Source organism: Mesoplodon densirostris, chromosome 3, assembly GCF_025265405.1.
Source record: "Mesoplodon densirostris isolate mMesDen1 chromosome 3, mMesDen1 primary haplotype, whole genome shotgun sequence".
Classification (NCBI taxonomy): Eukaryota; Metazoa; Chordata; class Mammalia; order Artiodactyla; family Ziphiidae; genus Mesoplodon; species Mesoplodon densirostris.
In genome coordinates this window covers 723,724-751,194 of record NC_082663.1, presented here as the reverse complement: position 1 = coordinate 751,194, position 27,471 = coordinate 723,724, and the positions used below count along the sequence as shown (strand labels likewise).

General features: G+C 63.3%; 1 protein-coding gene across 1 annotated transcript; it reads right to left on the bottom strand.

Annotated features, from left to right (window-relative positions):
• Nucleotides 1-26,586, bottom strand: NKD2 (NKD inhibitor of WNT signaling pathway 2). Its single transcript, XM_060091563.1, has 10 exons — nt 26,508-26,586; nt 26,383-26,418; nt 25,953-26,050; nt 4,814-4,874; nt 3,477-3,604; nt 3,049-3,144; nt 2,187-2,334; nt 1,669-1,753; nt 1,054-1,181; nt 1-880 (listed from the first exon to the last, which is right to left on the bottom strand). Exons 1-10 carry the CDS (start codon nt 26,530-26,532, stop codon nt 315-317), a joined length of 1,371 nt encoding a protein of 456 aa, XP_059947546.1. The 5' UTR covers nt 26,533-26,586; the 3' UTR covers nt 1-314.
• Between the last annotated feature and the right edge of the window lie 885 nt (nt 26,587-27,471).

Below are 27,471 nucleotides of genomic sequence, written 5' to 3'. Positions count from 1 at the left end.
GATGAGCCACGGGAGCCACAAAGCCCCCGGCCACCCGGGGCCAGTGACAAGTCTCGCACCCCCTGCCACACAGGAGAAGCACCCACAGCGCGGCTCCAAGAGGAAAACACGCCAAGGCCGTCCGAGCAGGGTCCCTTCGACCCCGCGGGCCTTGCTTTGGCATCGTGACCGAAGCAGGTGCAGGCGTCTACGCGTACGAACGTGTTTATGGACGACACAGAAAGCTCGGGATGGGGATGCCGCTGGTGTGCGACGCCTCCTGGCCGAGGAGGGCGGAGGCGCCTCCGCGTGGGTCCCCAGCGCCGTCGGGGCCGCTAGGCCGGGTGGTGGTGGTGGTGGTGGTGGTGGTGGTGTTCGTGGTGGTGGTGATGCTCGTGGCGCTGGACCGCCGGCACCGCGTAGGCCTCGCCCGGCAGCGCGGGTGGCAGCTCCCGCGCCGCCTCGGGCTCCAGCGCCGCGGGCTGGCCTGGTGTGGCCTTGAGCGGCGAGGGGCCCTCCCGGCCCCTCTGCCGGCACCGCCTGTGGCCGTAGGGTGGAGGCAGGGACTGCGGGACATGGTGACCGTCCAGGGGCGGGGCCTGGGGTTGGGGGGCCGGCGGGTGGAAGCTGAAGGCTCTCCCGGGCCTGCCCCCGCTGGGGGCCCCAGGTGGTCGCCCCGAGCCCTGCGGGGACCTCAGGAACGGCCTCTCTGGCCCCTTCGGCCGGGGCGGCAGGTCCAGGGCCCGGGGCGCGGGCTCGGCGGCCAGCAGAGCGGGCTCCACCGGCCCCAGGCAGCGGCGATGGTGCACGGTGTGCGCATCCGACTCCTGGGAGCGGGACCGGCCCTGCGGGTGCGTGGCCCTGGCTGGGGGCTCCTGCCTGGCCTGCGTCGGGGGGGACCCTGCAGACACGGCACCCGTGAGACCCGTTGCAGGGCCTGGGACATCCCACCCGGACCCGGTCCCGCCCGCACACCTGAATGGCCCACTCTGGGACTCGGGGCCCCAGCTGGGGTTGCCGCAGGGACCCGGGACCCTCAGGCCTGGCGCCAGGGGCCCGGTCTCCAGGACCCACCTGGTCCGAACTTAGACGCGTAGTTCTCGATTCCCGCCAGGTCCAGGTAGTGGTTCCTCCGCTCCGTGTTCTCGTCCACGCAGTACAGCCCCCGCTCGGAGCAGGGGTGGGGGTCGGCGGTGGGCCTCCTGGCGGAGCATGGCCGGGGGAGGGTTTGTTCTCTCATGCTCTGAGCAGCACGCTCACCCGGCAAGGGTGGGTGCTGGGACAAACAGGGGCCCGAGGGGACCCCAGGACCATGGTCCCACCCAGTGTCCTCCGCTGTCTTTGCGTCACCTAGGACTCCGGCTAGGGCTCCACGGCTGCTGCCCCAGTGAGTGGAGCCGTAGGGCACGGAAGCAGCTGGGCTGAGGGTCTGGAGGCTGAACCCCCGCTGCCCTCAAGCCCCACGGCCTCTCAGACGACACTGGAAGCGCCCAGCTCCAGCCCGAGTGCCGGCCACCCACCCGACGGCAGGGAGTGACCGGGGCTCCCTGGCTGCATCCAGGCCTTTGTGCCCAGGTGCCCATCCTGGCGGGCCACCCCGAGGGGACAGCCCCTGAGGCCTGTGGGACGCAGGAGTGTGGCCGGGCTGCTCGCACCTCAGGAGGCCAGAGCTGGACGCCGGCCCCTCACCTGATGGACGTGGACAGCCTCTTGTCGGCCACCCTGGGGTCCTCGGGGAGCTCCCCCTCCATCCTGCATCGCGTGGGCTCCCGGCCTGAGAGAGGCGGGTGGGCACTCGGTCACTCATTCATTCGTTCATTCACCCACTTGTTCACTCATTCATTCGTTCACTCATTCAATCAGCCACTCGCTCGCTCACCCACCCGCTCGCTCACTCACTCATTTACTCGCTCAGGCACCCACGCACTCATGCCTTCACTGAACAAACAGCTCCGAGCCCTCGCCAGGTGCCAGGCCCCGCTTTCCACATTCAGGAAGCCACAGAGATCTTTTCTGTGATGGGGGCACTGAACAGTAGACACAGTTAACACCCCCCGGAAGGGTGAGTGGGAGCTCTGGGGAGGTGCAGTGTGGGGGCAGGGGGTGCAGAAAGCCTGCCTGCGAGGAGGGGTGGGCTGACATTTAGCGCAGGGTCTTCAGGGCACCTGAGCAGGGAGCTGCTGCAGCCCAGGAGCCCAGGCCCTCACCCTGGCCGGCGGGGGGGCCTTCCTTCCTCTTGCTGGAGGGCTCAGGGCTGACAGTCAGCTTCACTCGGAGCGTCTTGCTGCTGCCCGAGGAGTGGTTGACCGAGGCATCGACAACCTCGTAGATGGTGTGCATCAGGCTGGACATGTCCTGAGGGCGGGTGTGGACGCCATGGACCCAGGCAGACCGGGGGGGAGGGCCGCCCAACCCACACAGCCTGCCGCCACCTCCAGGCTGCCTGCCTGATGGACGCACTCGGCATCCCAGCAGAGCCCGGCTGAAGGACACGGCTCAGCTGAGACGCCTTTCCCCGCTCCCGTGAACGAACCCGCGCGACCTGAGCCAGAGCCCTGCTGGAATCACATCCTTCCGAACTTTTGAATTTCAAACCTAATCTATGTCCAAAAGACTTAGCAGTCCGATAAACTATCAGATTCTGCTTTTAACTCAAACACACTTAGTTTAGTCATCCTACGTGTCTGCTTCCTTTCAAGAGGCGCTTTGCCCCTCCTGGACGCACAAGCCAGCAGAGCAGAGTGCCGGCGGCACCCCTGGGGCCCTCACCACCCTGCGGAGGGGAGGGGCTGCTGGCCCGGGCAGAGACAGGCGTGCAGGGCTCTGCCAGGAGCCGCACAGACAGCAGCCGGGCGCAGGAGGGGACGCGGACGCCAGCCGGCTCTGTCAGTGACCTGGGTCCTGCGGTGGCTCCCTTCCCGCCCCCCGCAAGCCTGTCCTATGAAGGGTGCCAGCCTCTCCTGCCACCCTGGAGGGGGCTCAGCCCGTCCCCATCGTGGAGACCCGGGCATCGTCTGTCTGCTGCCAGCACCCTTCCAGGGACCGTGTGACGCAGACACAGCGTGTCACCTCTCTGGTGGCCTTGCCACTGTTGTCGAAGCCGTAGAGCGTGAACGTCCACTCCTGGCGGCTGTCCTCCTCCACCGAGACGTCACACTGGAGCGCCTGCAGGGGTGCACGGGGACAGGCAGGCAGGGTCATCCTCGTCCTCGCACCGGGGCCCCCGACCCCCACCCTGCCCTCCAGGAAACGGACCCCTCCCCGCGGGCGGGCCGGGGAGGTGAGAGGTCTGTACAGTTGACTCCTGGATCATGTCCGTGGTGCTGGGCAAGTCCCTTGAATTACTTGGGGCTACACTGGCCAGCTCTGGCCGAGTGCACGGCGACACCTCCACCCAGCAGAGCCTGCTGCGTGGGAGCTGCAGGGCGCAGGGACCCCATGTTAGCACAGTACGCGCCCCTCCCCCGGCGCCTGGCCGCCTGAGGGCGAAGACCTACGTCCACGTCCAGGCGCCGCCTGCCCGGCCCGCGGGGGCCCTCGCGGTTCGCTGCTCTTTCTCCATCTTCTGTGCCGAAGAGCTGTCCTGGGCCCTCTCGGCCCTCGGCCTTCTCCGGCGGCAGGGCCACTGCAGGGACGAGAGGGGTGGGACGGGCCCGTCTCCCCTGGCCTGGCCCTGGGGCTGACGCAGGGCTGGGGAGAGGGTGTGGCCCCGGGGCCACCGAGTCCTTGCTGGGCCTGTGACCTCTCCAGCCGGGTCTGAGCTGAGGGCCTGGGCTTCTGGAGCACGCAGCATCAAGGGACCTGAGCGGACGCCAGGGCGGCCCTCCCGGGGGTCAGCCGTGGCCGGACGCGCGCTCCTGCCTCTGCCTGCCTGGCTGCAGTGGCCTCAAAGCCTGGGGCAGGGAGAGGGCTGCCCTGCAGGCCCACAGGCAGGCGGCCCGGCCCGAGGGGCCTCTAGGAGGGTTGCTGCACTCACTGCCTGGCTTCCCCTCCCCAGCGACACAGTCCAGTTTCCCAACAGCCCGCAACTCCAGAGCCTGCGAGGCTGCCTATGTGCCGGGCAGTCCCCTCCCTGATCTCTGGGCCCGACAGACAAGGAGCTCTCTGGTCTCCGGGCTCACTTACTCCCCAGGACAGGAGCTGGGCATGTCTGGGAGACACGCAGCTGCCAGGAGACACCCGGGGCCCGAGCTCCTGACCAGGGCTCGCGGAGCCCCTCTGAAGTCAGCCCTGCCGGTCAGCCTTCCCGCCCACGTAATGCTGAGAACACTCACGCGGTACCTGACCCTCGGACAAGCCTGGTGGTCACCTGTCACACTCCACAGGTGGACCCACTCCACGGCAGCTGCACACGTGTGATGGTGACTAGGGCGGTCGTGCTTCACACGCAGACCGTTTTGGACAGCCTTACACTAATGTGGCGCATCACACCCACAGGTGACCCGTGGATTCACCGAAACGCCCGTGTGCGGAACCTGTCCTCCTGCCCACGGGCTCGCGGGACTCCAGGGACGTGGACGGGCAGAGGCCCTGAGATTCGCCTTTTGCTTCTCCAACCCCCAGACCAGAGTCCAGGTCGTCTGCTCCACGGAGGAGCCCACGTGAGATGTGTTTTTAAGCACATCTCAGAACAATTTGCTTTTAAGGCCGGGGAACCTGGCTTGCACCTGCAAACGGCCACCGGTGGGGACCTGCGACCAGCCAGGGCTGGCCTGGGTGTGGTGGGATAGGTCGGGGAGCGTGGGGCGTGGGTGGTCCCCATCGCCAGGGTGTCCTGGGGGCAGGTGCCTGGGGTACGGTGTGGCGTCAGTGAGGTCTGGAGAGCAGGACTTACCCTCTAGGGGACACAGGTCGTCCCGGAAAGGTCCTTCCTTGGGGTCCCCGCCAGGCAGCCCCTGCAGGGAGGAAGGAGAGGGCAGACGGTGTGCACCCCAACATGAGCTCCGGGTGCCGGAACCGGACCCCACCTCCTCGGGCGTCAAGAGTTCTTGGTCTAGAAATACCAACCTCTCTCCACACTCACTAAGCCTCAGATTTTTGAAAGTAAAACACACGCACATCCCTGGATGTTGTCTGGTTCCATGAGAAGCGTCTCCAGGATGAGACATGGCGCCTGTGAGAGCGCCAGGGCTTCAACAAGAGCCCCGCACGAGGGACATGGCCATTGCCCGAGGGCACAGCCGCAGTGAGAACAAAGCTCCGGCCTGGCCTTTGCTGCAAGAGGTGGGCACAGACCAGAACCCTAGGCTGCGGACAGGAGAAGCCGCCTGCCCTCCGCCCCCTGGCCCGCACGCAGCATCTCCCATCACAGCTGGGAAAGAACCCGAGTGACCTGCCCCCGAAACACCCACGAACCCAGGGGCCGGGGCTGCAGGGGGACGGCACTTCCTCCAGGACGGCCGGGCCGAGGGCACAGACAGGAGCCCCCCGGCTTCCAGGGCCGATCCCAAGACCAGTTACGGAAAAACGGGACAAGACTTCCAACGTATCCAAAGGGTGTTTCAGCCAGGAAACTACAGAACAGAAGTTCACGTGGCCCGAGGAGACAGCCCACAGAAGTCAGAGCACAGAGACGGGGAGAAGGGGCGACATGGCCAGGGAAGCTGCCTCGGATCCTGGCTCCATCCAGCGTCCCTGTGGCGGGTCACGTGGCGCCGCCCCCAGGACCCGGGCGTTGCCCCAGGTGACTCTTGGGCAGACGGACGTCTCTGTCCCCCACATTTCCGTTCTGACTCCGAAGCCACAGAGCTGTTGAGAGCCCGGCCAAGGATGCAACATTCAGACGTGTGTGTGGACACGGCCCCCCAGGCTGCTTGGCTACACGGCCCTCTTGGGCCCCAAGGCTCTATCACACCTCCTGACGCAGCATCTCCAGGTCACTTGGGGCCCCTCATCTCTCCCAAGGGCTCAGGCCCAGGCTGGAGTCAACTTGGCAGGAGGCCCAGCGGGGTTGCCCCGCCAGGTCGCCTGACACCCCACAAGCTCGGGGTCCCACAGGGGATGGTGGAGGGTTCCGACCGCTGCCCGTCAGGCTGCGGGCAGTGGCCGGGGACCAGCCCCGACCTGTCCACAAACAGGCCTGACGTCATCTCCACGTGGTGGTGCTGTGGGGTCAGATCGTCCCTCTGTCGCCTTGTCGCGCAGACGGGCTGGCGTGGGAAGCACTGTCACCACGCCGGTGCTTCAGAGGGCGCTGATCAGGCCCAGTCAGGAGGGACCACGTGCAGGACCAACTGGGTGGCAGGGAGATGGGGCCACAGTCTGAGGAGCACAAGCGCCTGCGCCCCGCGGGGGCAGCCTGGCATCCTTGCTCTGGCCGGTGACTGCAAGAGCCTCTGCCAGCCCGAGGTGCCCCGGTCACCACCGGAACAGCAGAAGGCCCTGTGCTGGCTCGGCCCACGTGGCTGGGACACTGGTCCCTGCTCCCAGGCTCCTCATCTAGGGGCCTGATGCCACCAGCCAGACCCAGCCCCTCGCGTCAGGCCCACCAGTGCCCTCGGGATGGCCGTGTCCGTCGGCAGGAGGAGAGGGGACACAGGCCATCCTCAAACACAGCTCTGCGTCTCTGGCTTGTTCTTTCTGAGAGCAAGCAAATCAAAACAAAAACCACGAAAAACACTAAAAAGAATGCTTTTACCCAGATTTTCAAACTAATTACTTTGAAGAAGGCCTTGATGACAAACACAAACCACAAACACACCCTAAGATACTTGGGTCCATGGGAACAAGAAGACAAACGCACACCTCCTGATCTGGGCACACGCTGCCCTGGGTTCAGTGAGGGCCGGCCCAGATGTCCCGCTCTGCGTGGGGAAGGGAACCCCCCCAGGCCTTGGGGTCTCCCCAGGAACGCGGGTGCGGCAGGGCGGGGGCTCCTCTGGGTGAGATCCCGGCTGTGCTGGGGGCCCCTACGCACATGACGTCAGGGAACCTGGCCTGGGGCTCTGACGGCCGTGGGCGCCACAGGAGCACCCGGACGGTGCAGGGACCATCGCTGCCCAGACGGAGCCTCGAGGACGATGCGGGGTGGAGCCGGTGTCGCTGGGCCCAGGAAGGAGGGGGACCGCTGCCGTCTGTCTCCAGAGCCCCTACAGGTTCCCCTAGTGTCTTCCTCTCTCCTAACCCCCTACCCTAACCCCCTCCACGTCACACCCTTCAGAACAAGGCTGTGCTGGGGGCCCACAGTACTCTCAGCACACCAGGTGGGCAGTGAACTTGTTTTAATAAAAAATAAAGACACCCATTATTAAGACGTCACCCCCTCCGCCACCCAGTCTGCTGGCATCGAAAGCACCCGCTTCGCCTAGCTCCAAGTGTCCCTGGGGTCCTGTGAACGCCCTGCCCACGCAGTGCCCAGCCTCTCAAGGTCCTCTCCTACCCAAAGACAGGGCTGAGCTCTCTCTCGGGTGGACATTACGATAACTTCCAGTCACTTTTTCTAAAAACCTGATTTTTGGTTAAATTTTTCTCTGTAAAATCAAAATAAGCCATGAAGCCGAGGTCCCAGGCATGGAGGGGAGCAGCGGGAGCTCCCGGACCAGGTGCCGGAGGCTTGCAGGTCAGCTGGCAATACAGCACAGCGTTTCTTGCTAGAAGAGCCAGTCTCGGGGTGGAACAGCTGAGGCCCCGAGACCCACTTCTGGGAAAGGGCCGGGGCCCCACGGCTGCTAGAGCGGCTGGCCCGGAGGCCTCGGCCACCAGGAGCCAGAGCGACAGGCAGGAAGCCAGGGTTTCCACATCGCTCGCCTGGCTCGGCTGAGAGCTCAAAGGAAAAACAAGACCCACCCAAGTCCTCTACGTGTGAGCTTAAAACAGTTGCAAGTTCAAAACTTCATCCCATTTTTTTGTTTTAAAATAATTTGAGCACTTGCTTTTGGCGTATTGTGTTGGTTACAGACAAGATGATAAATGCTTTGGGCTGGGGGAGGGTCAAGACAGAAGTGGTCTGCACAGACCCTTGGCTGGACCCTGAGATGTTCCCCTACAATCGCAAACACAGTAAGGACACAGCGGGCCAGGACGGTACCTGATCAGCAACGGATACGACCGCCCGTCGTGACCTCCTTCCCTAACGTAGCTGGACGCTCAGAACATTTGAAACACTGGTCATCCACGTACACCCCAACGTGACAACACGCAGCGTTTAAGATCTGAGTCAACAACAGCCTCCGTGATGCAGAGCAATCAAGGGACAGAAAGAGCACTTCAGGGAAGGTACCCGTGCTTCTCCCTGTGGCTGGTGATTTCAAATCCGTCCTGGTTACACATAAATGCCCTTTAATCTTCACTGCTTCGGCTCAGTAGAAGGGCCAAGAGCTTTAATTGCAACATATAAAACCTCCCACAGGGCTGCTGACCAGATGTGCGGCCACTCCCCGCAGGGCGACCTCCTAAGTGGCCCGAAAACCGGGGCCCTCAAGCACGACCGGGGTGCAAACACACGCCCCATTTCTGATGGCCCCGCTCAAGGGCCCCGCTTCCGCCGCAGCACCTTCCCCAGGGCGGTCCAGCCCCACCCCTCCTGGGATGCCCCTCCCATGCTGGCGTGCACCCCCCTTGCTCTGAGCCCCGCTGCAGACCCTCCCCAGCATCAACCTCCCCCCCTCGCTCCCCTTTGCCCCGCCAGAGGAGCCCCGGCCTCCTGCATACAGAACCCTCCAACCTCACCTCGCTTTCCGCTCTGGCCCCCACCTTCCCGCTTCCCCGCCTGACCGGATGGTCCTCAGCACCAACCACCTCCTGACTCTCCTGGTGACGGGCTCCATCCCCATGCAGCCCCGGGACTCCAATATCAGCCAGCAGGGCCTACGAGATCACCATGCTCTACGATCCACGTGGGGCCTGAGCTGCTGCCGACCCCCTGGGGCACCCGGCAGGGGCGGCTTCCCCCTCGCTCCTGCAGCATCTGCGTTCACTCTAGGCATCCGCCGGGCCCTCCTCTCGCCAGGCGCTCTGCTGGCCCCCTGGGACGGCACCAGGGCCCACACATCCTGATGCTTTATTCTCCGTCCTTCTTTGGATGTCAACGTCAGGTGGCCGCGGCCTTCGCTGCAGGGTCCCCATGGTCCCATCCGTGCCCCTCTCACCCGCAGGGGCTCTCGGGGGAGCCCACCAGGCCCATGGGCCACGGCCCCCAGAGGCCACGTACCCTGCTATGCCTCTGTCCTGAGCTCAGACTCCCGAGGACGTCTGCTCCGTGAGCCACGGCACAGAACTGAATTCCTGGTCCTTCCCAGCAAGCGGCCCCTGGCCTGGCCAGGTCCTGCTGAAAGGCCCACGACGGCCCATCTGCCCAGGTGAGGCCTACAGGCACAGAGGTGTTGGGACATACCACCTAAAAGCTCAGACCCTGGCCTCCCATGAAAAAGCCAAGAGGTCTAGCCGCATATTCCCACGGCCAGGGTGCCCCCTCCATCCACCAGAGCTGTCGATGCTGGGCCGTCCACCCCTCGTGCGAGCCTGGTTGAGGGGCAGGAGATGGGCCCCCGTTTAAGGCCACGTGGATGTGGGGACGTCTGGGTGATTGAAAAGGAGGAACCTTTGGTGACATAAACGATCACCTCCCGAACACCGGCCGCTTTCCAAATGTCAACATTCACATATTCCTTCAAAACTCAGTGCCTCTGAGACCTTAGGAAACATGTTCCCGGGTTTTCGGGGCCGCCCGTTGTCCTTGGAAACCCCACACTCTTGACGGAGGCTCTCCGCCCCCCGACTCCCGGGAAGATCCCCGAGGGAAACGGTGCGGCCGGAGTTTCTGCTCTTCCCATGGAGCCGGGAACCGGGCGGAGCGTGGGAAAAGATGGCCTTTATAAACCTGCTTCCTCGTCGGCCTGTTAAAGGGTCTGGTTAGAAACTGCTCTTGACAAACACGCTGGGCATCCTGGAAGGACCTCACAGTCCGCTGCAAACTCGAGACCCCAGGGGGACCTCCTGGTAGATCCTGCAGCCCAGCTCCCCAGCCACTCTGGCCCGGCCGCCCCTTCTTGTGGCCGCCCACCTGCATGGGAACCTGCTTCCCTGCAGAGTCGGCTGTGAGGGGTGCCCGGCGTCCACCAGGCTGCTTGGCTCCTGAATCCGGGTCCATCCGGGGTCCTGGCGTGGCCGCGGGTCTGTGGTGAGTCCTCGGCAGCTGACAAGCCTCGGGGCGGGCGGGGGCTCACATCCCGGCCTTCCGCCACCGCCCCCCGCCGATGCTGCCGGGAAAACTCAAGGCCCTTCCAGGCAGCAGCCCTTGGGGTTAGTTCAGACCTTGTTTTGCTCCAGGAAGGGCAGGCGTCTCCTCTTTTCCAAACAGATAAACCTGCACTGTTTCCTTCAAAAATCCAGGTTGATTCAACCCAGATTCTTCACCACGGCTTAGTGCAGGGGTCTGCGGGATTTGGGCTTCAACAAACAGGAGGTGTCAAGGGTCACAGGGCCTGGAGGACAGTGTGTCAGGGTCCTGGGGCGGCCGTAACAAATGGCCACCAGCTGGGTGGCTTAAAACAAAGAAATGTATCCTTTCCCAGTTCTGGGGCCAGAAGTCAGAAACCACGGTCTGGCAGGGAGCTCCCCCGGAGGCCCCAGGGACGGTCCCTCCTGCCTCTCCCAGCTCCCGGGGGCCCCAGCATCTCTGGGTTCGTGGCCGCATCCCGCCAACCTCTGCTCTGTGGCCACGCGGAGTCTCCTGGGTGCATCCTCCATTCTGGGTCAGCGCCCCCGCCCCCCTCCTTCCTCTCACAGAGATACAGCTGGTGGCAGTTTGGGCCACCAGGACCATCCCTCATCTCTAGATCCTGCGTTTAATGACATCCGCAGAGACCCGTTTTCCATATACGGTAACAGTCGTGGCCTCTGGGATGGGAATGCGCCCAGCACCGTCCGGAAGCCGAAAGGCGGTTGAGAATCCTGAACCAGCCGCCGACGGCGCAGCCTCGGCTTTCCTCCCAGTGACACGAGGCCGGGGTGCAGAGTGACCGCCCATGCACACGCTCACCACAGGGTCTTCTCCTGAAACGGGGGGCAGACAGGGAAGCACACTGGCCAGAAACCCAGCTGCGACCGGGCCCCTCCTCCGGCCTCAGGGGTGGGGAGACCGCAGCCCTGCTCCAAAGCCAGGGTCACAGTGCAAACCGCGAGGACAGACTGGGAGCCGCGTCTGCTCCCACAGTGGATTCTTTAGACTCCGAGCGGCCCCGGGCCTGAGTTTCTGAGAACTAGTTTTCCCCAGAGGACGGAAAACAAGCTCTGTGTGTTGAGTCCAATTTCCTCTCTGTGGAGGGTCCAAGGACACGTTGCTGTCCCAAGAATCCAGAGGGTCCCCTGGGAGAGCCAGGCTGCATGCACCACCCCCAGGAACTGCCCCGGTCCCACTGCTGATCTTGGAACAGTAAAAATATGGGGTGACCCACTCAGAGGAGTTTGCAGCCCCCTTGCAGCTCAGGAGCTAAAGCCCATAGAGCATCTTGGGGTCTGGAAATACAGCCCCACGGGATGTAAGTTCAAGGCCGCTTCTGAGAGCCTGGACTGGGTGAATTCCGGAGTCCCGAGATGAGATGTCTGCAGGTGGGGGTAGGAGGGGGACCCAGCGTGGATGGGAGTCCAAGCAGGGGGAGTAAAGAACACAGGAAGTCAGAAAGAGGAGGGGAGATGGGGGAGGGGAAGGGAGAGGGGGAGGGGGAGGGGCTCCCCTGGGGGAGCAGCGGGAGGGCTGCGGGGAGGAGGAGGACCTAGCAGGCCAGCTGGGGTCACCCTCCAGAGCGCATGGCTTCTGGTAGAACAGAGCCTTGGTGCTCCCCAGCTCCCTCAGGAGAGGGTGGCCTCAATGCCAGGAGGACGCTTGGGGTCCGGGGCCTGCGGGGCCCACGCCCAGGGTCACAGGTACTATCCCGAAGCTGCTGTCCACCACGCGTTCCCGCCCGTTCGGAAACCAGACGGATCGCTCCTGCCACGCCCATCACCCCAGCAAACCTCCCCCGGGGACACAGTACACCTCTCTAGCCACAGCACCTGGCTGCCCCACGGGCTCTCCACCCCGGCCCCGGCTCACACCAGCCCCCCGGCGTGGGCTGTCGGCCTTCGTGGGATGTTGATCAGTCCAGCAGGGTTTCTGATCATCAGAGACAGAGCCTGGCCTTCCCCCCCGGCCCTGGGCAGGTGACACCGTGGTCAGATGAAGCAGGTAGCTCTGAAGCGGCACGTGGGAGGGCCCTGGGGACGGCTGGAAGGGGCCGTCAGAACCACACTGATTTTGGCTCTGCGGTCAGCACTGCCGGGGAACTGGCTCCCCAGAAGCCACGAGGACAGCCGCACCCGCCCGGGACGGCAGGTCCACCCCTGGTTAATCCTTCAAATGGCAGCCCCGGGTGCTGGGTGGCCCGCTGGGGACCAGGATGGGGACCTGGTCGTGGCAGAGGGTGGAGATGCGGGGCCGGAGCGAGCGTCACAGGCAGCCAGGGGTTCGCGGGGCTCAGGGAGGAGGCCGCGGAGCAGGGCCGGGGTCCTCAGGGGACGTGCCCAGTGGGCTTGTGCTACTTCAGTGACCAAGGTGACCAAGGCTACTTCGGGGCAGTTTGGGAGGAACCTGGGGCTGGGTAAGGGGCGGGGGTGACGTGACATCTAGGCAAGGCGCCTTGGGCCAAGTGGGGGGACCAGAGAGGACGCTGGGCTCCTGCTCGGGGCAGTCAGGACGCCGGACGTGGTGGGGTTGGTGTGCGGTGAGAGGTGGGGAGGCCTGGGCGCACCATGCACTGGACAGAACCGGGCCATGCGGGAGGAGGCAAAGGCAGGGCTCAAGAAACCCCAAGGGCTGGGGCACTGTTGGGGGAGACGCCCCAGAGCCAAAGGTCAGGGGTGCAGCAGAGTGGATGGCAAAGGAGGCAGGGTGGGACAGCAGGAGGAGGGGGGACAGTGGCCTCAGGCGGGAGAGAACAGAGGGCAGAGGGGGTCTGCCCACGCCACTGCCTGAGGCCTGGTGGGCACACATCTCAGAAACACCCGCAAGGGAGACGGAGGCAGCCCGGGCGGAAGTGGCTGGAAGGCGCCGGGCCAGCGCATCTGCCTGGAAACACCAGGCGGCGGGCGTCTCAGCTTCAGCGGCGGAACAGCTTCAGATGTGACGACGCAGCTCTGGGGCCTAGTAATTCCTACTCAAGGGCGGCGATGCCACGGAGGGTCTCCGCTCGAGGGGCCACGGAGGCTGTGGCTCCCGATTTCAAAGCGAAAGTTAAGGACAGCGAGGCCTCGGGGGAGGGGCGGTGCGGGGCTTGCCCACAACCACAGAGGCCTTCAGCGTCTTGCTTTCCAAGTTACAACCACACTTCAAGAGCCAAGCGGCATTTCTAGATTTGCCCGTCGGTGCCCCTGCGTTAGCGCCGTTTAACCAGGCTGGGTAATAACCGAATTTGGAACTTAAGGTCTACAAACTCAGTCGGTTGAGGATCAAAGGGTCTCCTAAAATAAATGCCTACAGACCTCACGTGCCAGCACAGGCTGTAACCTGCTTCCTGGGTGATGTCACCTTACCCCACCGGAGAATGGCTGGCACGCGTGTGGCAGGAAAGCCTGAAAACATGCACCACGGGGAACTCAGCCCAGGAGGTGGCCCACAGCCCACGGCTGTGAATAAGTTACAGGGGGGAGGTAGGGGCACCCAGGCCACCTGCTGGGGAAATAACTCCACCCTAAGATATGTGCAAGGAAAACATAATAAGAGGAGGGTCAGTGAGAAGCTATATATATATATATATATATATACATATACCCCTACACACACACACACCCTGCATATGTATACACACGTATACATGTGCACATACACACATATACATATGCATGAAAACATATACATGTGCGTGTACACACATACATGCACACGTACCTCCACATATATATATATATATGCAGGCACACACATGCCCCCACACACCCACATACATAATCTCTACCCCAGATAATTGAGAAGTGGCCATAAAATATGCCAAAAACGTCTTCAGTGTTTTCAATTCTCACACCCTGGAATTCTGTTTTTTGTTTAACACTAAATCATTTTGCAACAAATCTGCAGACCGAATTTTCTCCCGGTCGTGCCTGCTCCTGTTTCCGTCTTCAGAGCTAACAATGAGTAACTTCACAGAACACGGAAGATCGCGGGCAATCATCCTTCCAGCGCCTACTGTTGCCCTCCAAGCTTCCTGGCCGCAGAGGTCACAACACGCAAAATACCAACAAGACCCTCGTCCCCCACATGCCTGAACCACCGTGCCCTCCACCGCTCCCATTCAGACGTTTAACGCCACTGGGTTTGAGCTGCAGACCCAGATTCATCTTCCTCTATCTGACGACTTCTTCCTCTGGAAAAACCACTGGACTTTTCGTTCTCTTTCATTCATATTAAAGCCTCGTGTCTCCTATTTCGAAGGAAGATCAACTCCAAAGTGGAAAAGAACCCCATGCACTTGTGTTTTTAGTTTAGAAGGCCCCATGTGTCCACAAGTGATGCCAGTGCCCACAGCAGAGATAAACAGACTGGAGATGTAAAGGCTTATACTTGGTCACGGCTCCAGAGCCCGAGGGCCGAGCTCTCTGAGGAGAGTAATCAGGGTTTTCCTCTTTGGCAGCACGTGTGTGGTGTCAGGTGGAAACACCTCCTCGTGGCTCTGAGGCTGCTTCCTGCCCCCGTGCGTCAGAGCCGACGGAGCCCAGCGCCCCCTCCCCAATTCTACACAAAGGAACCAAAACCCACCCTTCAAGCAACGGAGTTGAGACCCCACCCGTGAAAGACAGAAAATGTTTTGAAGAGACCTGCACTTGCTTTGTCTAACCCTTTTGCCCTCCTTCAACCATTCCTCCCACCCTCACCCCCAGCCCTGGCAATCAGAGCTCTTGTCTCTGTATATGTGAGTTTGGTTTATACACATATTCGCATATCTCTGGTCCTCGTACGAGAGAGATCATATGGCGTTCGTCTTCCTCTGCCTGACTTACTTCACTTAGCATAACGCTCTCAAGGTCCGTCCATGTTTTGGGCAAGGTTTTCTTCTTTATTGCTGAGTAATATTCCATTGTATATACACACCTCATCTTCTTTATCCATTCACCCATCAGCGGACATTTAGGTGGCTTCGTGTCCTGGCTATCGTGCACCGTGCTGCAGTGAACGTGCGCTGCATATATTATCTTTCTGAGTGAGTGTTTTTGCTTTCTTTGGATACACACCCAGGAGTGGGATTGCTGGATCCCGTGGTAGTTCTATTTTTAACTTCCTGAGGAATCCCCGTACTGTTCACAGGGGCTGCACCGATTTTCATTCCCAGCGGCAGTGCACGAGGGATCCCTTTTCTCCACTCCCTCGTCAACACTTGTTATCTCCTGTCTTTTTGATGATGGCCATCCTGACAGGTGGGAGGTGACGTCTTGTGGTTTTGATCTGCATTTCCCTGACGATTAGCGCTCTTGAGCCCCTTTTCCTGGGCCTGTTGACCATCTGCATTTCTTCCCTTGAAAAGCGTCTTTGTTAAACGATGATCTTGTCTCAGAAGCGACGCCAGGCCCAGGGCAGCCGCGTGGTTAGGGAAACTCTGGGGAGCATGGGAAGAACCCCGAGTGCAGGAGACCCGCTCTTGCCTCACAGCCCTTCTCCAGGTTTTCCTCAAGAAGCCTCAAAGGAGGAGCGGGTGTCCCGGGCTCACGGGTGGGCATGGGGTCCTCCATCCCAGGGCACTGCAGTCCCCCTGGAGGAGGTGTCCCCACCATATAGACACCCCAGCACCCTCTGCTCGCCCTTTACCGTCACCTGGGATCTCCATGTGACTCGGAAAAACCCGAACACCAGCTGCAGACGCAGGGTGCGCTGTCCCATGAAGGAGCCCTGAGCCTGCCGTCCTCGGCCTACTGCCCGGGCAGCCCGGGAGGGCTCCGTGTACCCGATAGCCGTGGACGCTGATGCCGGTGGAGTCTGGACGCCAGACTTTCTCTTCCAAGGTATCCTTGCACTGTCCTCCTTCCTCACCCACGAACTCCAGCACCTCTGACTTCGTGGGTACGTTTACACGAGGGTGTGGGAAGAGCCGTGACACAGACGATCGGCTGCACGGCCATGCCCGCCCGTGTTCCCTCCCGTGGGCCCTGCGGCAGCTCCACCGTGGATTATAAAGCAGGGCCCTCGGCAGCGTCCCCACCAATTTAATTTGTGGTGTGAGACGGATTCCTCGCAGCTTCTGCTGCTCTGCTGACACCCCTTTGAGGAGAGGGTTCTGTGGGCTAGAAGCAGACCGCGGTGTATCATCTGGACCCGGGACCACCAAGGATGGCCTTCTCCTTCCCACGGCCCCAGCGAGGGGCGCAGGGGAGTCAACGCTCCTGAACGTAAGTGTATCCTCCTTCCCGAGCCGAGGTGTGTGTCTCCAACGGTCCTCTCCCCTATTTGCGTGTTTGTACGTTTACGTGCGTTACGTGCTCACCAAACAAAAACTACTGAACCCCTGGTGCTAATGACCTGCTTTGCTTTCTTGCATCTAAAAGGGTTCCGGCCAATTTTAAAGCCCAAACCTCCAGCACGTTCAGAATGAGCAGGGATTTGCCTATGCCTGCGGACACTGGCCGTTGACAGTTCCTTGAAACACATGAGACCCGCCAAGCTCACTGGGGCTCTGCACTTTCCAAACTGCAGCTGCAGGGGGAGGGGCCCCGGGGCTTAGCAGACATCAAATGGAGCTTTCTGGAGCTGTGCTGTCCACGTGGCAGCCACAGCTACATGTGGCTACTTACATTTAAATTTATGAATGAAACCACGTTAGAAATCCAGCTCCCCCGTCACTCGCCACACTCTGGGCATCAGCGTGGCCAGCAGTGACCGCTGTGGGCAGCATGGATACAGACCACATCCAGCGCCGGTTGGGAGCACCCAAATCCCACCCCCACCCACAGGTGGAGACGTGGTGATCGGCCGAGGTCACAGAGGTCGCCAGCTGGACTCTGGCCCCCCAGTGGGGCTTCCCCAGCCCAGGACCCTTGGGACCTCAGTGACCCAGCTCCGCTGGCCAGTGTCGGGAAGATGACTCAGTCGGGCAGGGAGAAGGGCAGGGCTCTGAAACAGGCAAGGCGGACAGTCCTGGTAGGCAGCCTGAGGCCCCCGGGACAGGCCAGACGTCCACGGCAGGGCCCAGGCCAAGGAGTGAGCAAAAATCCCAGGGGCCGGAGCAACACGTGAAACCAGGCAGACCGGACACGGTGGTGGCTGGGAGGCAGGCAGGAGTCGGTCAGCACAGGCTCCAAGGGGCAGCAGGCGGCTCTGGGTGGAGGGACGTGCCTACCTGGCCGCGTGTGGACAGTTGGCCGGCACAGAGGCCCAGCAGGCGGCCCACATGGGCAGTTCTCGACTCCAGGCCAACCGGGGGGCTGGCAGATCTGCTGAGCGACGGGGGTGCCAGAGACTGAGGGCCCGGGGACCACAGGGCTGTCCCAAGCAGGCCAGGCTGTGGGCGCAGGCCCAGGAGTACATGAGGAGTTCTGTCCAGGCTGTGGGGAGCGGACGTCCCAGCGGCAGCCGGACAGGTGCTCCCGGGCCAGGCAGAGGCCAACAGAGACGTCTGACCTGTAGCTGCCAAAGGGCCAGAGGGGCCACCGAGGGGCGCGTGCCGAGGAGGGGAGGCCGCAGGCTGCGAGCCCTCGACACAGAAACCAGGTGCCCAGGACGGGCCTGCGGGCCGCGAGGTGCAGGGCCTCTTCCCGACCAGCTCGCGGAGAGAAAGTGCCGGAATCCCTTTCGCGCCCACGTGGAAATCCGCAGCGTTAGACTACATTCTCACGGGCCTGGAGCCCCCAGAAACTGGAAGAGGCAGAGAGGACCCCCCGCAGGGCCTCCAGAGGGAGCGCAGCCCTGGGACAGCTCAGTGTCAGAGTTCTGACCTCTAGAACGGTGAGAGGGTAAACGTCTGTCATTTTAGGCCGGCCAGTTGGTGGCACTTTGTCACGGCCACCCCAGGAGACCAACGAAGGGAGCCCAAGGCTGCTCTTTTATATAACTATTTTAAAATATTTAACTTTAAGGCATCCCCAATGTGTGCTTTTAGCCATCAAAGACCTAGAACTCTGGAAAGATCCACGGTCCGATGCCCCAGTGCCTGCTGACCACAGCCTGGGGTCCGCCCAACCCTCACCTGAGGATCCAGGGACCCCAGGGCAGTGGGCCGGCACATCGTGGGTTTAGGGTGTACACGGGGGCATCTGCAAACCCCCCAGGCAGGGACGGCTCCGTCCTCCTCGGGGAGAAAGATCTGAGGGGCAGATGGCCCTCAGGCCAGAAGGATGCAACGTGCCCCAGGATGTCAGGGTCCACTGGCCTCTGGATAGGGTCGCCAACCTCCTACAGCCCAAAGGAGGGGGGGAGGGGGAGAAGAGAAGGGGTGGGGGGAGAAGAGAGTGGAGGGGGTGAGACCAGGAGCTGGAGACAGACCCCCACGGGCAAGGCTTAGACCCGTGGGTTGTGAGACACCCCAGGGCCCGGCCCTCCTAGAGATTCTTTGCCTTCTGGTTGCAGGGAAAGGAAATTAGTGCTCAGAGAGGGAGGTGCGTTTCAAGGGTTTCTTCTCCACAGAACAGAGGCGGCTCTTTTACAAGCGCTGTCAAAGGGAGGCCGTGGAACCAGCGCAGAAATATCCACCCTCTTCCAAGCACAACAACCGGAGGATTACAGGCCTCAGCTCTGGAGGCGGGAACCAGAACGGCAGGCACGCGGTCCCCTCCCCCAGACCCCACTTCCCCAGAAGCCCTTCCAGGGGGACCCGGGGCAGCAGGGAACCCTGGCCCGGAGCAGCAACGCCCACGCAGCTCCCAGCTGGGGTGCCAAGGCGGCCGCCGCACGGGGGCAAATAAGCGTTTGGTCAGCGTGGCCACGGGAGCCTCCCCTGTGCGAGGCCCAGGTCCCCCTCGGGCCTCTGTCACTAGGAGACCCCGCCCCGGAGATGCACCAGTACAGGGACTCAAGCCGCCGGCCTGGTTGGGACGGCAGAGCCCAGAAAGCTGGCCGAGTGTCGGCCGTCAGAGCAGTGGCGGGGCCTGCACGGGGTGCACGTGGAGGGTGGACATGCAGGGCACAGAGCCGGTCCTGAGCCGAGGAAAGCCTCACAGCCCATTAGGGCCGCACCGCACCCCAATTCCTGAGAAGGTGACGGTGTGCAGGGGTGGGGTCGCCGCAGAGGCCCTCTGGTAAGATGAGGTCACCGGGGCGGACGCTGATCCCACAGCCTGTGTCCTGACGAAGAGACCGTCCGGTCTCAGGGGGTGACCCTGCGAGGACACGGGAGGGGCGGTGCCTGCAGGCAGGGCAGCGCGGCCCTGGTGGGAAGTGGCCTGTGGACGCCTGGACCCTCCACCTCCGGGACGGAGACAAGCAGTCCGTCGTTTAAGCCGCCCCGTCCGTCCGCCTGTGCGTCTGTCCATGGGGCTTTGTTATGGCTGCCCCAGGAAACCCACACTCGGCCCATGGCCGAAGCCACCTCTCCCTGTGAGGGCCGGGCACCCCCCTCCTCTCCCAGCAGCCAGGGTTCCTGCTGCAATGCGGTCAGCGCCTCGCTCCACACACATAACTGTCCCGAAGGCACCTTGCTGGGTACAAAGGGCAGCAGGCGTCCGGGGCCCGTGGAGAGAGCAGGCCCGCCGCGCGCGCCTGGGGGCTGGTCACCAACCCGGCGGCCCTGCGGTGACCCGCACGCCAGGCCTGCTTCCGGCCGCGGCAGCCTCCTCAAGGGCTTCCATTCGACACAGGCTTTTTCTTCCAAACCCAGCGGCGGTCTGATGCCGGGTCAACCTGGGAGAGGCTGCACTTCACGCCCAGGAGGGGCCGAGGCCCGGGGACAGCGACATGCAGCAACCCAGCAGGCGGCTTCCCTTGAATCCCAGCGCAGGACAAACTCAGGAGCTGGGCCGTGCCTGGCCGGGCCCAGACCGCTGCTCCGAAGCCGAGCCTCCGCTCTGGGGACAGCAGCCCCAGGCCTCCCCTCTTCAGGGAGCAGGAGAGGACGGGGCCACCACGACCCCACGCCTGCCAGGCCCGACTGGAGCACCCAGTCTCTCAGGGGGCTGCTGACACGCGGGCACAGCTCACAGGGCCCTGGGGTGAAAGCCACGAAGCTCGGGCCCGTCACGCTTACTGACCACGGGTGGGCCGCCATCCACCGCCGCCTCTGTGGGGAGTGAGGGCGGAGGCCGGCCCCGCGGCACCAGCACCGCCCCCACCCCGCTCCCCGCACGTCCCTCGCTTCACCTCTCCTCGTAGGACCCAAGCAGAGGCATGTGGCCTCCGAGCCACGGAGCACAGGCTGTGGCCCAGAGACTTGAGGGCAAGTGACAGGCGGCAGCACCAGGCCCAGAGTGGGGTCTGGGTGGCAATGAGGTCACCACGTAGGCTGCGTCCCGTGAACAACGGGATAGAGGAAGGCTTTGGGGGTGGGGGGAGCCGCCCACATTTCAAAAGGGCCACATCACGGGGCTCCAGGTCGTTACCTATGGGCAATATTTCTTTGGCAACCTTGCTGGGGCTGCCTGTCTGGCTGCCCCCTGGCCATACGGCGGGAGTGAGAACAGGGGACACGGGTGGCCTTGATGTCTCACCTCCAGAGGAAGAGACGGCCTAACCCAGAGGTCCCCAACCTGTTTGGCATCAGGGGCTGGTGGGGTGGAAGACAATTTTTCCACGGACGGGGGTGGGGGATGGCTCAGGCGGTAGTGTGAGCCACGGGGAGCGACGGGGAGCAACGGGGAGAGACGGGGAGAGACGGGGAGCAGCAGGTGAAGCTTCGCTGGCTCGCCCGCCGCTCACCACCTGCTGTGCGGCCCGGTTCCACGGCCCGGGGAATGGGGACCCGTGACCTAACTCCTGACCCCTGGAGAGGCAGGTCAGAGGGGAAGGGCAGCCCCGTCCTCCTCCTCCCACCCAGGGAGGGTCTGCGGATTGGCTCAGCCACGGCCGTGCTGCCCTGCCAGCAAGCTCTGGTCAAGCTCTGGTCAAGCACTGGCCGCCCAGGTGACGGCGGCTGAAGAAGAACCAGGTGCTGCCAACAAGGGAGATGAAACTAAAACACAGATCTTGTTGGTCACTTTGTGGCTCAAATGAGAGATCAGTCTGATCCGGCACACACAGCGGGGTCACAGTGTCCAGGAAGATCACTCCAGAGGCCAGGAGTCATGTGTGCACGGCAGGTCTCAGTGCCCAGGACAGAATCTACTCGCTGATGCTCATGGCCCTGAGCTCACCTCGAACCCCACAGTGTCGAGGCTGTAAGGACCTGGCTCACTCCTCACCAGGGCTCTGAGTTGGTCACGCGGCATTGCTGGGTCAGGGGCCGGGGCCACACCAACACTCTGGGTTTACCAGTGCATCTGGGTCTGTGCTCACACCCCCTTTAAAAGCTGGCAGTTTGGCCAGACAGCCACCAGGGCTGAGGGCTGACTTCTGAAGACTGCAAACTGGCACGGATTTTTAAAGAAAAGGTAACAAGCAAGACTTCAACAAAACCCCTCTAAGTCATTCATTTAACTACTTTTCCACAAAGGAAAATGAAGGCGAGATAAGGAACAGGTGCTGCTTGGATGTGGCACCGCGTTCTCCCACGGTGGCCAGTCACGTCCTGAGGAGAGCAGGGTGACGGCAGGTCTCTGCTTTTACTCCTGCAAAGTTGATGTTTCCGCTCACCCAGCAGCCAACTGGGCTGCTCCAGACCCCCTGCCGTCCTGCAGGCCCCTCCTCTCAAAACAGTGTCCCCGAGCAGGGGTGCTCCGTGAACTTCCCCACCCTCCGTCCGAGCACCATCCCTGGTCTGCACATGGGGCTTCTCTGGGGCTGCCCCCAAGGGCACACGTGAGAGTGGTGGGTCAATGTCACGTGCCAACGTGTCCCCAGGGCAGGCAGGCAAATGCCACGTCTCCCACTGAAGCTGGGGGCTTCTCAAGAGACCAGTATCCCAAGTGCGGTGTCTACGTCCACCACTGTCCTGCCCTGGGGCTCAGCCTCTGCCCGCCTCTGGCCCTGCCACGGCTAACACCGTCCACCACCTGGGCCCTGAGGTCGGGGCGCCAGCCGCAGCCTCGCCGGGTCCACATCCCAGAGTCCTTGCCACCCACGTGAGGATGCCAGAGCACGTACGAGGCAGGCACACGCTCTGCCCTCATGCCCTCCCTGGGCACCTGGTTGGGGCGGGTGCCATGTGCATGGCGTCTGGCCCGTCTGTGTGCCCTCAGCGCCTACTGGCCGTCAGATGCCATTGGCTGCAGGCCCACAAACGACCCCAACCTCCTGCACCCCCCAACCCCGGGGACAGCCAGGTGGGCACGGTGGCTCCTCTTCCCCACCGGGAGGCCCGCCTGCTGACAGCACCCACCCGGGTTTCCAGGTGAGGAAGAGGCAAACGTTAGCCACTCACCCCTGGACACACTCAGAGCAGCTGGCTCCCTCCCGGGGTCCTCAGGCCGCCCAATCTCCCCCGCCCCCTCCAGGCATTTCCCACAAAGCAGCCGTGTGGTTCCAGGGTCCCCAGCCCAGCGGCTCCCCAGAGGTGGATCAGTCAGGGCCACCTGGCTCATCCGTAGGCCAAGCGGGGTCCAGGGAGGCCATCTGCAGTTCTGGAAGCTTGGGTGGGGTGAGGGACACTGACACCGCCCGACCTTGAGGGGATTCCCTGCCGATCTGTGAGGTCTGGGCCCTCGGGCCTGTGGTTGGTGCCCCCAAATCCAGAGGAGCTCCCAGACTTGTGTGAGCACCTGTGCTGGCCTCACACACGGCCAGGCCACATCCGAGGGCAGAAACAGGGCCCTGGGTGCGCAGTGGGCCCGAGAGAAAGCCAAGGCCCCATGGCTGGTCCTGGAGTGGTGCCCAGACGCCCCACACAGGCCAGGACTCCACAGATCACGCGTCCCCAGAGCACGGGTCATGGAAGACCAGGGGTCAGCCTGTGGAGCTGCACGGTGGCTACAGCGCCACCACCTGTCCACCCAGGCCACACCTTCCACGTGGCTGCGGCCCGACAGCTGAGGAGGAGCCCTGGCAAGCACAGGACAGGACACAGCCTGGTAACGTGTGGTTTACACCACACACCACAGCTCCGCGGTGACTGGGGACGGGGGCGGGGGACGGGGGGCATCCAGAAGCCACGGGGCGCCTCCCACGCCTCTGGAGCCTCTGGAATTCCCTTTCTTGGGCTTACTCAATAGAAATCTGTGTTTGAGTCACAACAAAGTTTCAGTTGTTAGTGATGATTCTTGTCTTCTGGACTCTTCCCGCCCTGCAGGGAGCATGGAGAAATCAGACGGGCAGATGGCGAGTGAGCGCGTGCCCGGGAGGGGCAGCCGTATCCCCACAGGGCCTCGCCCTGGCCTCCGCCAGCCCCACCTTTGGAACAGCACGGTCAAGCGCTGACGCTGTGAGCGCCGTCTCTCCCCCCGACCGTAACACACGTGCAGCCTCGGTCACCCCCTGCTGCATCCCGTGCTGCTCTTGCCAATGTCCCGCGTCGCCGGCCGGCACCTGCACAACCCCAGGCCCCTGGGGGCCCTTGGCAACGAAGCGAGGCAGCGTCTCTCAGAATCAACGAGGAGGACCGCCCTAGATCGTGATGCGGGCGTCTACCTGCCCGAAACACTAATAGTTACCAGAGACCTTACTAGACATGCACTAAGTGGGCACCAGAGGCCAGCATGGCTCACTAATTAGTGGGCAAAATCAACCTCATTTCCTTTATTTTTTTGGGGGGGGATGGTGAGTGAGGGCAGGTGAGAGAGAGGTGGTGGACATGCACTTAATTTCCACGAGGTCATTTGGGACAGTTCTTGCGGCAACACGGCGCACCAGGATTGACCTGCGTGGAAGCACGGGAGGGCGGCCTTCAGAAAAGGAGGACGTGTCCCCTCGCTGACCCCAGTCAGGTGTTCTGGGGGCACTGCACAGTCAGGCTGGCCTTCCTTGGGACATCGCCTGGGAGGGCAGGGACGGTGATGGGGCTCTGGACACCACACAAGGGGAAGGACAGGAAACAGGAGGAACGTAGGACCTGACACCCCAATATCCCCTGACAGAGCAACTTCCGGGCAGAGGCAGGAGTGGAGGTGCCCGGCGAGGGGGGTCAGTGGTGTGGCAGCGAGACACCTGAGCCCCTGGGCCAGGGGGTCTGAACTCCCAGCATGGCTCACAGCCCCATGGCCAAATGAGGAAAGATGGGAAAAGGCGAGAAAAGATCAACTGTATTACATTTAAAGGCCCATCCCTTATTCTGAGATGTTTTTCTTCCTACGTCGTGGTGTCCTGACACGAGGCTGTGCCAGTACCTTCAGGCTGCGGCGACCACACACCACAGGCCAGTGGCTCACAAACAACAGAAAGTCATTGCTCACAGTCCTGGAGGCTGGACGTCCAAGACCCAGGGGCCGGCAGCCTTGGCCTTCTGCCTGTAACGCCGCGTGGTGCTCTGGGGCTCGCATATGGGCACTGATCCCATCGTGAGGACTCTGCCCCCAGGACCTAATCACCTCCCAAAAGGCCATCCTCTGAATCTATCACACGGGGGGTTAGGTTTCACCACATGAATTTTGGGGGGGACACAAACATTCAGACCACAGCTGAGAACAAAATAACAAGGGGACAACCCAAGCCAAACTCCACACTGTTCCTTCAAGAACGTCCCGAGAGCATGGAATCCATTGGCCTAAAAACCATCATAACCTGGCACTATAACCCGCGGCCACAGCGGACGCACTTTGTTTTCCATCTCCGTAGCCCGCAGCCCGGGACGAACACCGCCTGCGTGTGGGACCTGCTGTGCTGTACTGTCCACGTCCTGAGCTAACGACGGCCCTGCCCGAGAGCTCCAAGGCCCACGGTGTCCACGCCCAGGAGAATGCCCCCAGACGGGTGGCTGGCAGGACAGGGTTAGGTGGTGGACATGCCCTTGACCGCTCTGGATTACCTGCCGCCCCCTACACACAGGAGGACCAAGCGTGAAGGAAACACCATCCCGTTATCAACAACCACCTGCCCAGGCAAACAAAATCAGCCCGAAGGAGGGACAGAGACCAGCTGGGGCGGCCCCCTGGTACCCAGGAGCACATGTCCATGCAACCTTCTTACGACGTGTCCAGCAAATACTGTAAAATGGAGTTCCTACCTTCACAGGTATGGGATTAAAATTTCACTCCCAGAAAGCAGGAATCTTAACTCTAGTGTGTTTGATCTCAGGGCGTATCTGGGTCCCTTCACAGGACGAGGCCACACAAGTGTTTACAAATACACTCAGAACTTTTCATTTATCAACTGACCAGAAAAGTGTCTTTCCAAAAGGAGAGCTGCCGTGCCCGTGAGCTGCTGCACTCTGTCCGCAGGGGATGCTGAGGGGGGCAAGCAGTGGTCGAGGAGGGGGTCTCAGTCATCCGGCACGGCCACCTACCCAACTGCCGTCCACACTGACGCCCGAGACCATCCACCGGCCTCCTTCTCCTCCCTGGCGAACGTGTGCAGTCTGGTTTGGCCAACGCCCCTCTGGTGCCCCAGGCCTGGATGGAACACCTTCCAAATCCACTCTCAGGGGCGCTGGGTCCTGAGTGGGACCCCTGCAGCCCCTGACAGCACCTGCAGCCCAGGTGGCCCTGGTTGTCCTCTGAAGCCTGGCTTTCCCGTGAGCATCCCCGCAGGCCTGCGGTCACCCACACGGCAGATGGGCGGCACGGTGGCCTTTAACTCTGGCCACCACTGCTGAGCGGAACACTGATCCTAGAGCAGGTCATTCCCCGGCCCTGCCCCCACTGCTCCAGCCTGGGAGAGTGAGGCCTCGCACCACATCCCCCCTCCCCCAGAGGGAGGGGCCGTCTGGCCCTGCCCGAGGCACTCTCGCTGGGCCATCGGGGCCCTCGCCTTCTCTGTCCTGGGATCCTGGGTCCGGGTCAGAGGACACAACTTTGCTACTCAGGTCCCCTGGCCCCGGCGGGGCCGCCGGGCCCACCACGCCTACCTGCTTGTCCCTTGGGCCGTGCTCCACGCAGCCCCGCCGCTCCGCCTCCTCCGTGCCTCTGCGGCCACCCAGGTACGCAGACACCACGAAGCTGTCCCCTGCGGCCCCGTGAGCAGACGCGCGGGAAACGGGGCACCGAGGAGGGAAGGAGATGCTCGGTAAGCCCGCGGGAGCTGCGCCTGGACGATGCCCCGCCGCCCGGGGCGCCCACCCCTCGCCGCGCGGCCTGGGGCGCGGGGATCCGGCGGGGGGTCGGGGTCGCGGTCTGGGGCGGGGAAATCTGTGCGCTCCCGGAGGCCCCAAGGCAAGGTTCCCCGCCGCCGCCCCCCCCCCCCCGCAGGCCTCGACGGCAGAAAGCGCGTCGCGCTCTGTGCTCGGGTCCCAGCCCCGGTGGCAGTCGCGCGCCCCGGCCGCCGCCCAGCACGCTCACCTTCGGGGCTCTCTCTCCGCTTGAAGGCTGCAGCGGCTGCGGCCGGAGGGCGCGGGGAGAGGGAAGGGACAGTGAGTGGCCGGCGCGCGCCCGCCCGCCCGCCTGCCCGCCGCCCCGCATCTCACCGTGCTTGGACTGGAATTTCCCCATGTCGCCCCCGGCCCGCCCGCCCGCCCGTGCGCGCTCCCAGCGCCGAGCCCAGGTGCCGGGCTGGGGTTCGGGGCGGGGTCGGGCGTCCGCGGGGGCCGCAGGGACCCGGCGACCGGGTTCCGGTCAGCAGCGGGGAGCGGGGAGCGGGGGCGGGCGGCGGCGGCTGCGGCGCGGCTCCCTCTGAGCGCGCGCCCCCGTGCCCGGCCTTTAACCGCGGCCCCCGCAGCGCCCCTCGCGGCCGCCGCCCGCAGCGCACCGGCCCCCGGGACTCCCGCCCGCCTCCCGCTGGGGCGGAGCCAAACCAGGGGCGTAGGCGGGTGGCGCCAGCCGGCGACGAGGACCCGGAGCAGGCGGCCTCTTAGGGTGTCGAGGGTGCAGTGGACCCCGCGGTTCTGCGCGGGCCCTTTGGGGGACAGCTCCCCACCCCACCTACCTTTCACCCCGTGTCCCCGCACCCCCCATTCTAGAGGCGCCCGAGAGGCCCTTCCACTTGCAGGAGAGGACCCTGGGGCACCACCCGCGACTTTAGAGGCAACCGGCTTCCCTGTCTGGTGGTAGCCTGGGTCTTGAAGAGACGGTGGGGGGATCCGAGTGGACAGGAGGCCCCTGGGGAGGGTCTTTTGGAGGGACAGGAGGTAGAGGAGGGGGTCTCTGGGAAAAGCCAACTGCGGGTCCTGGCCCGGCTGGTGGGGACCCGCTGGCCTCTTTCTGCCTCGGGTGCATCAAGGACAGGGAAGGGCTGGGGTGGGGCCCCAGGGCTGCTTTCGCCCTGCACCCCATCCCCTTGGCCTTGGCTGGACTCCTGGGCAGTGGGCAGGGGGTCTCCTGCGCTTGGCCCCCTCCACGTCCCCCAGACCCTGGGCGCTCTCCCTGATCTTGCCCTGCAGCCCCTGCCCTGCATCGGCCCCTACCCGCCTGCCTTCGGAGGCTGCCCGGCCT

What these genes read in the sequence shown, in the direction of transcription:
- NKD2 (XM_060091563.1), bottom strand. Translation starts at nt 26,532, where the DNA reads ATGGGGAAATTCCAGTCCAAGCACG. An exon ending in GCGGAGAGAGAGCCCCGAAG is followed by an intron (nt 26,051 to 26,382) that starts GTGAGCGTGCTG and finishes ACGGGGCCGCAG; the next exon opens with GGGACAGCTTCGTGGTGTCT. An exon ending in AGGCCCCCCCGCCGGCCAGG is followed by an intron (nt 1,754 to 2,186) that starts GTGAGGGCCTGG and finishes CGCCTCTCTCAG; the next exon opens with GCCGGGAGCCCACGCGATGC.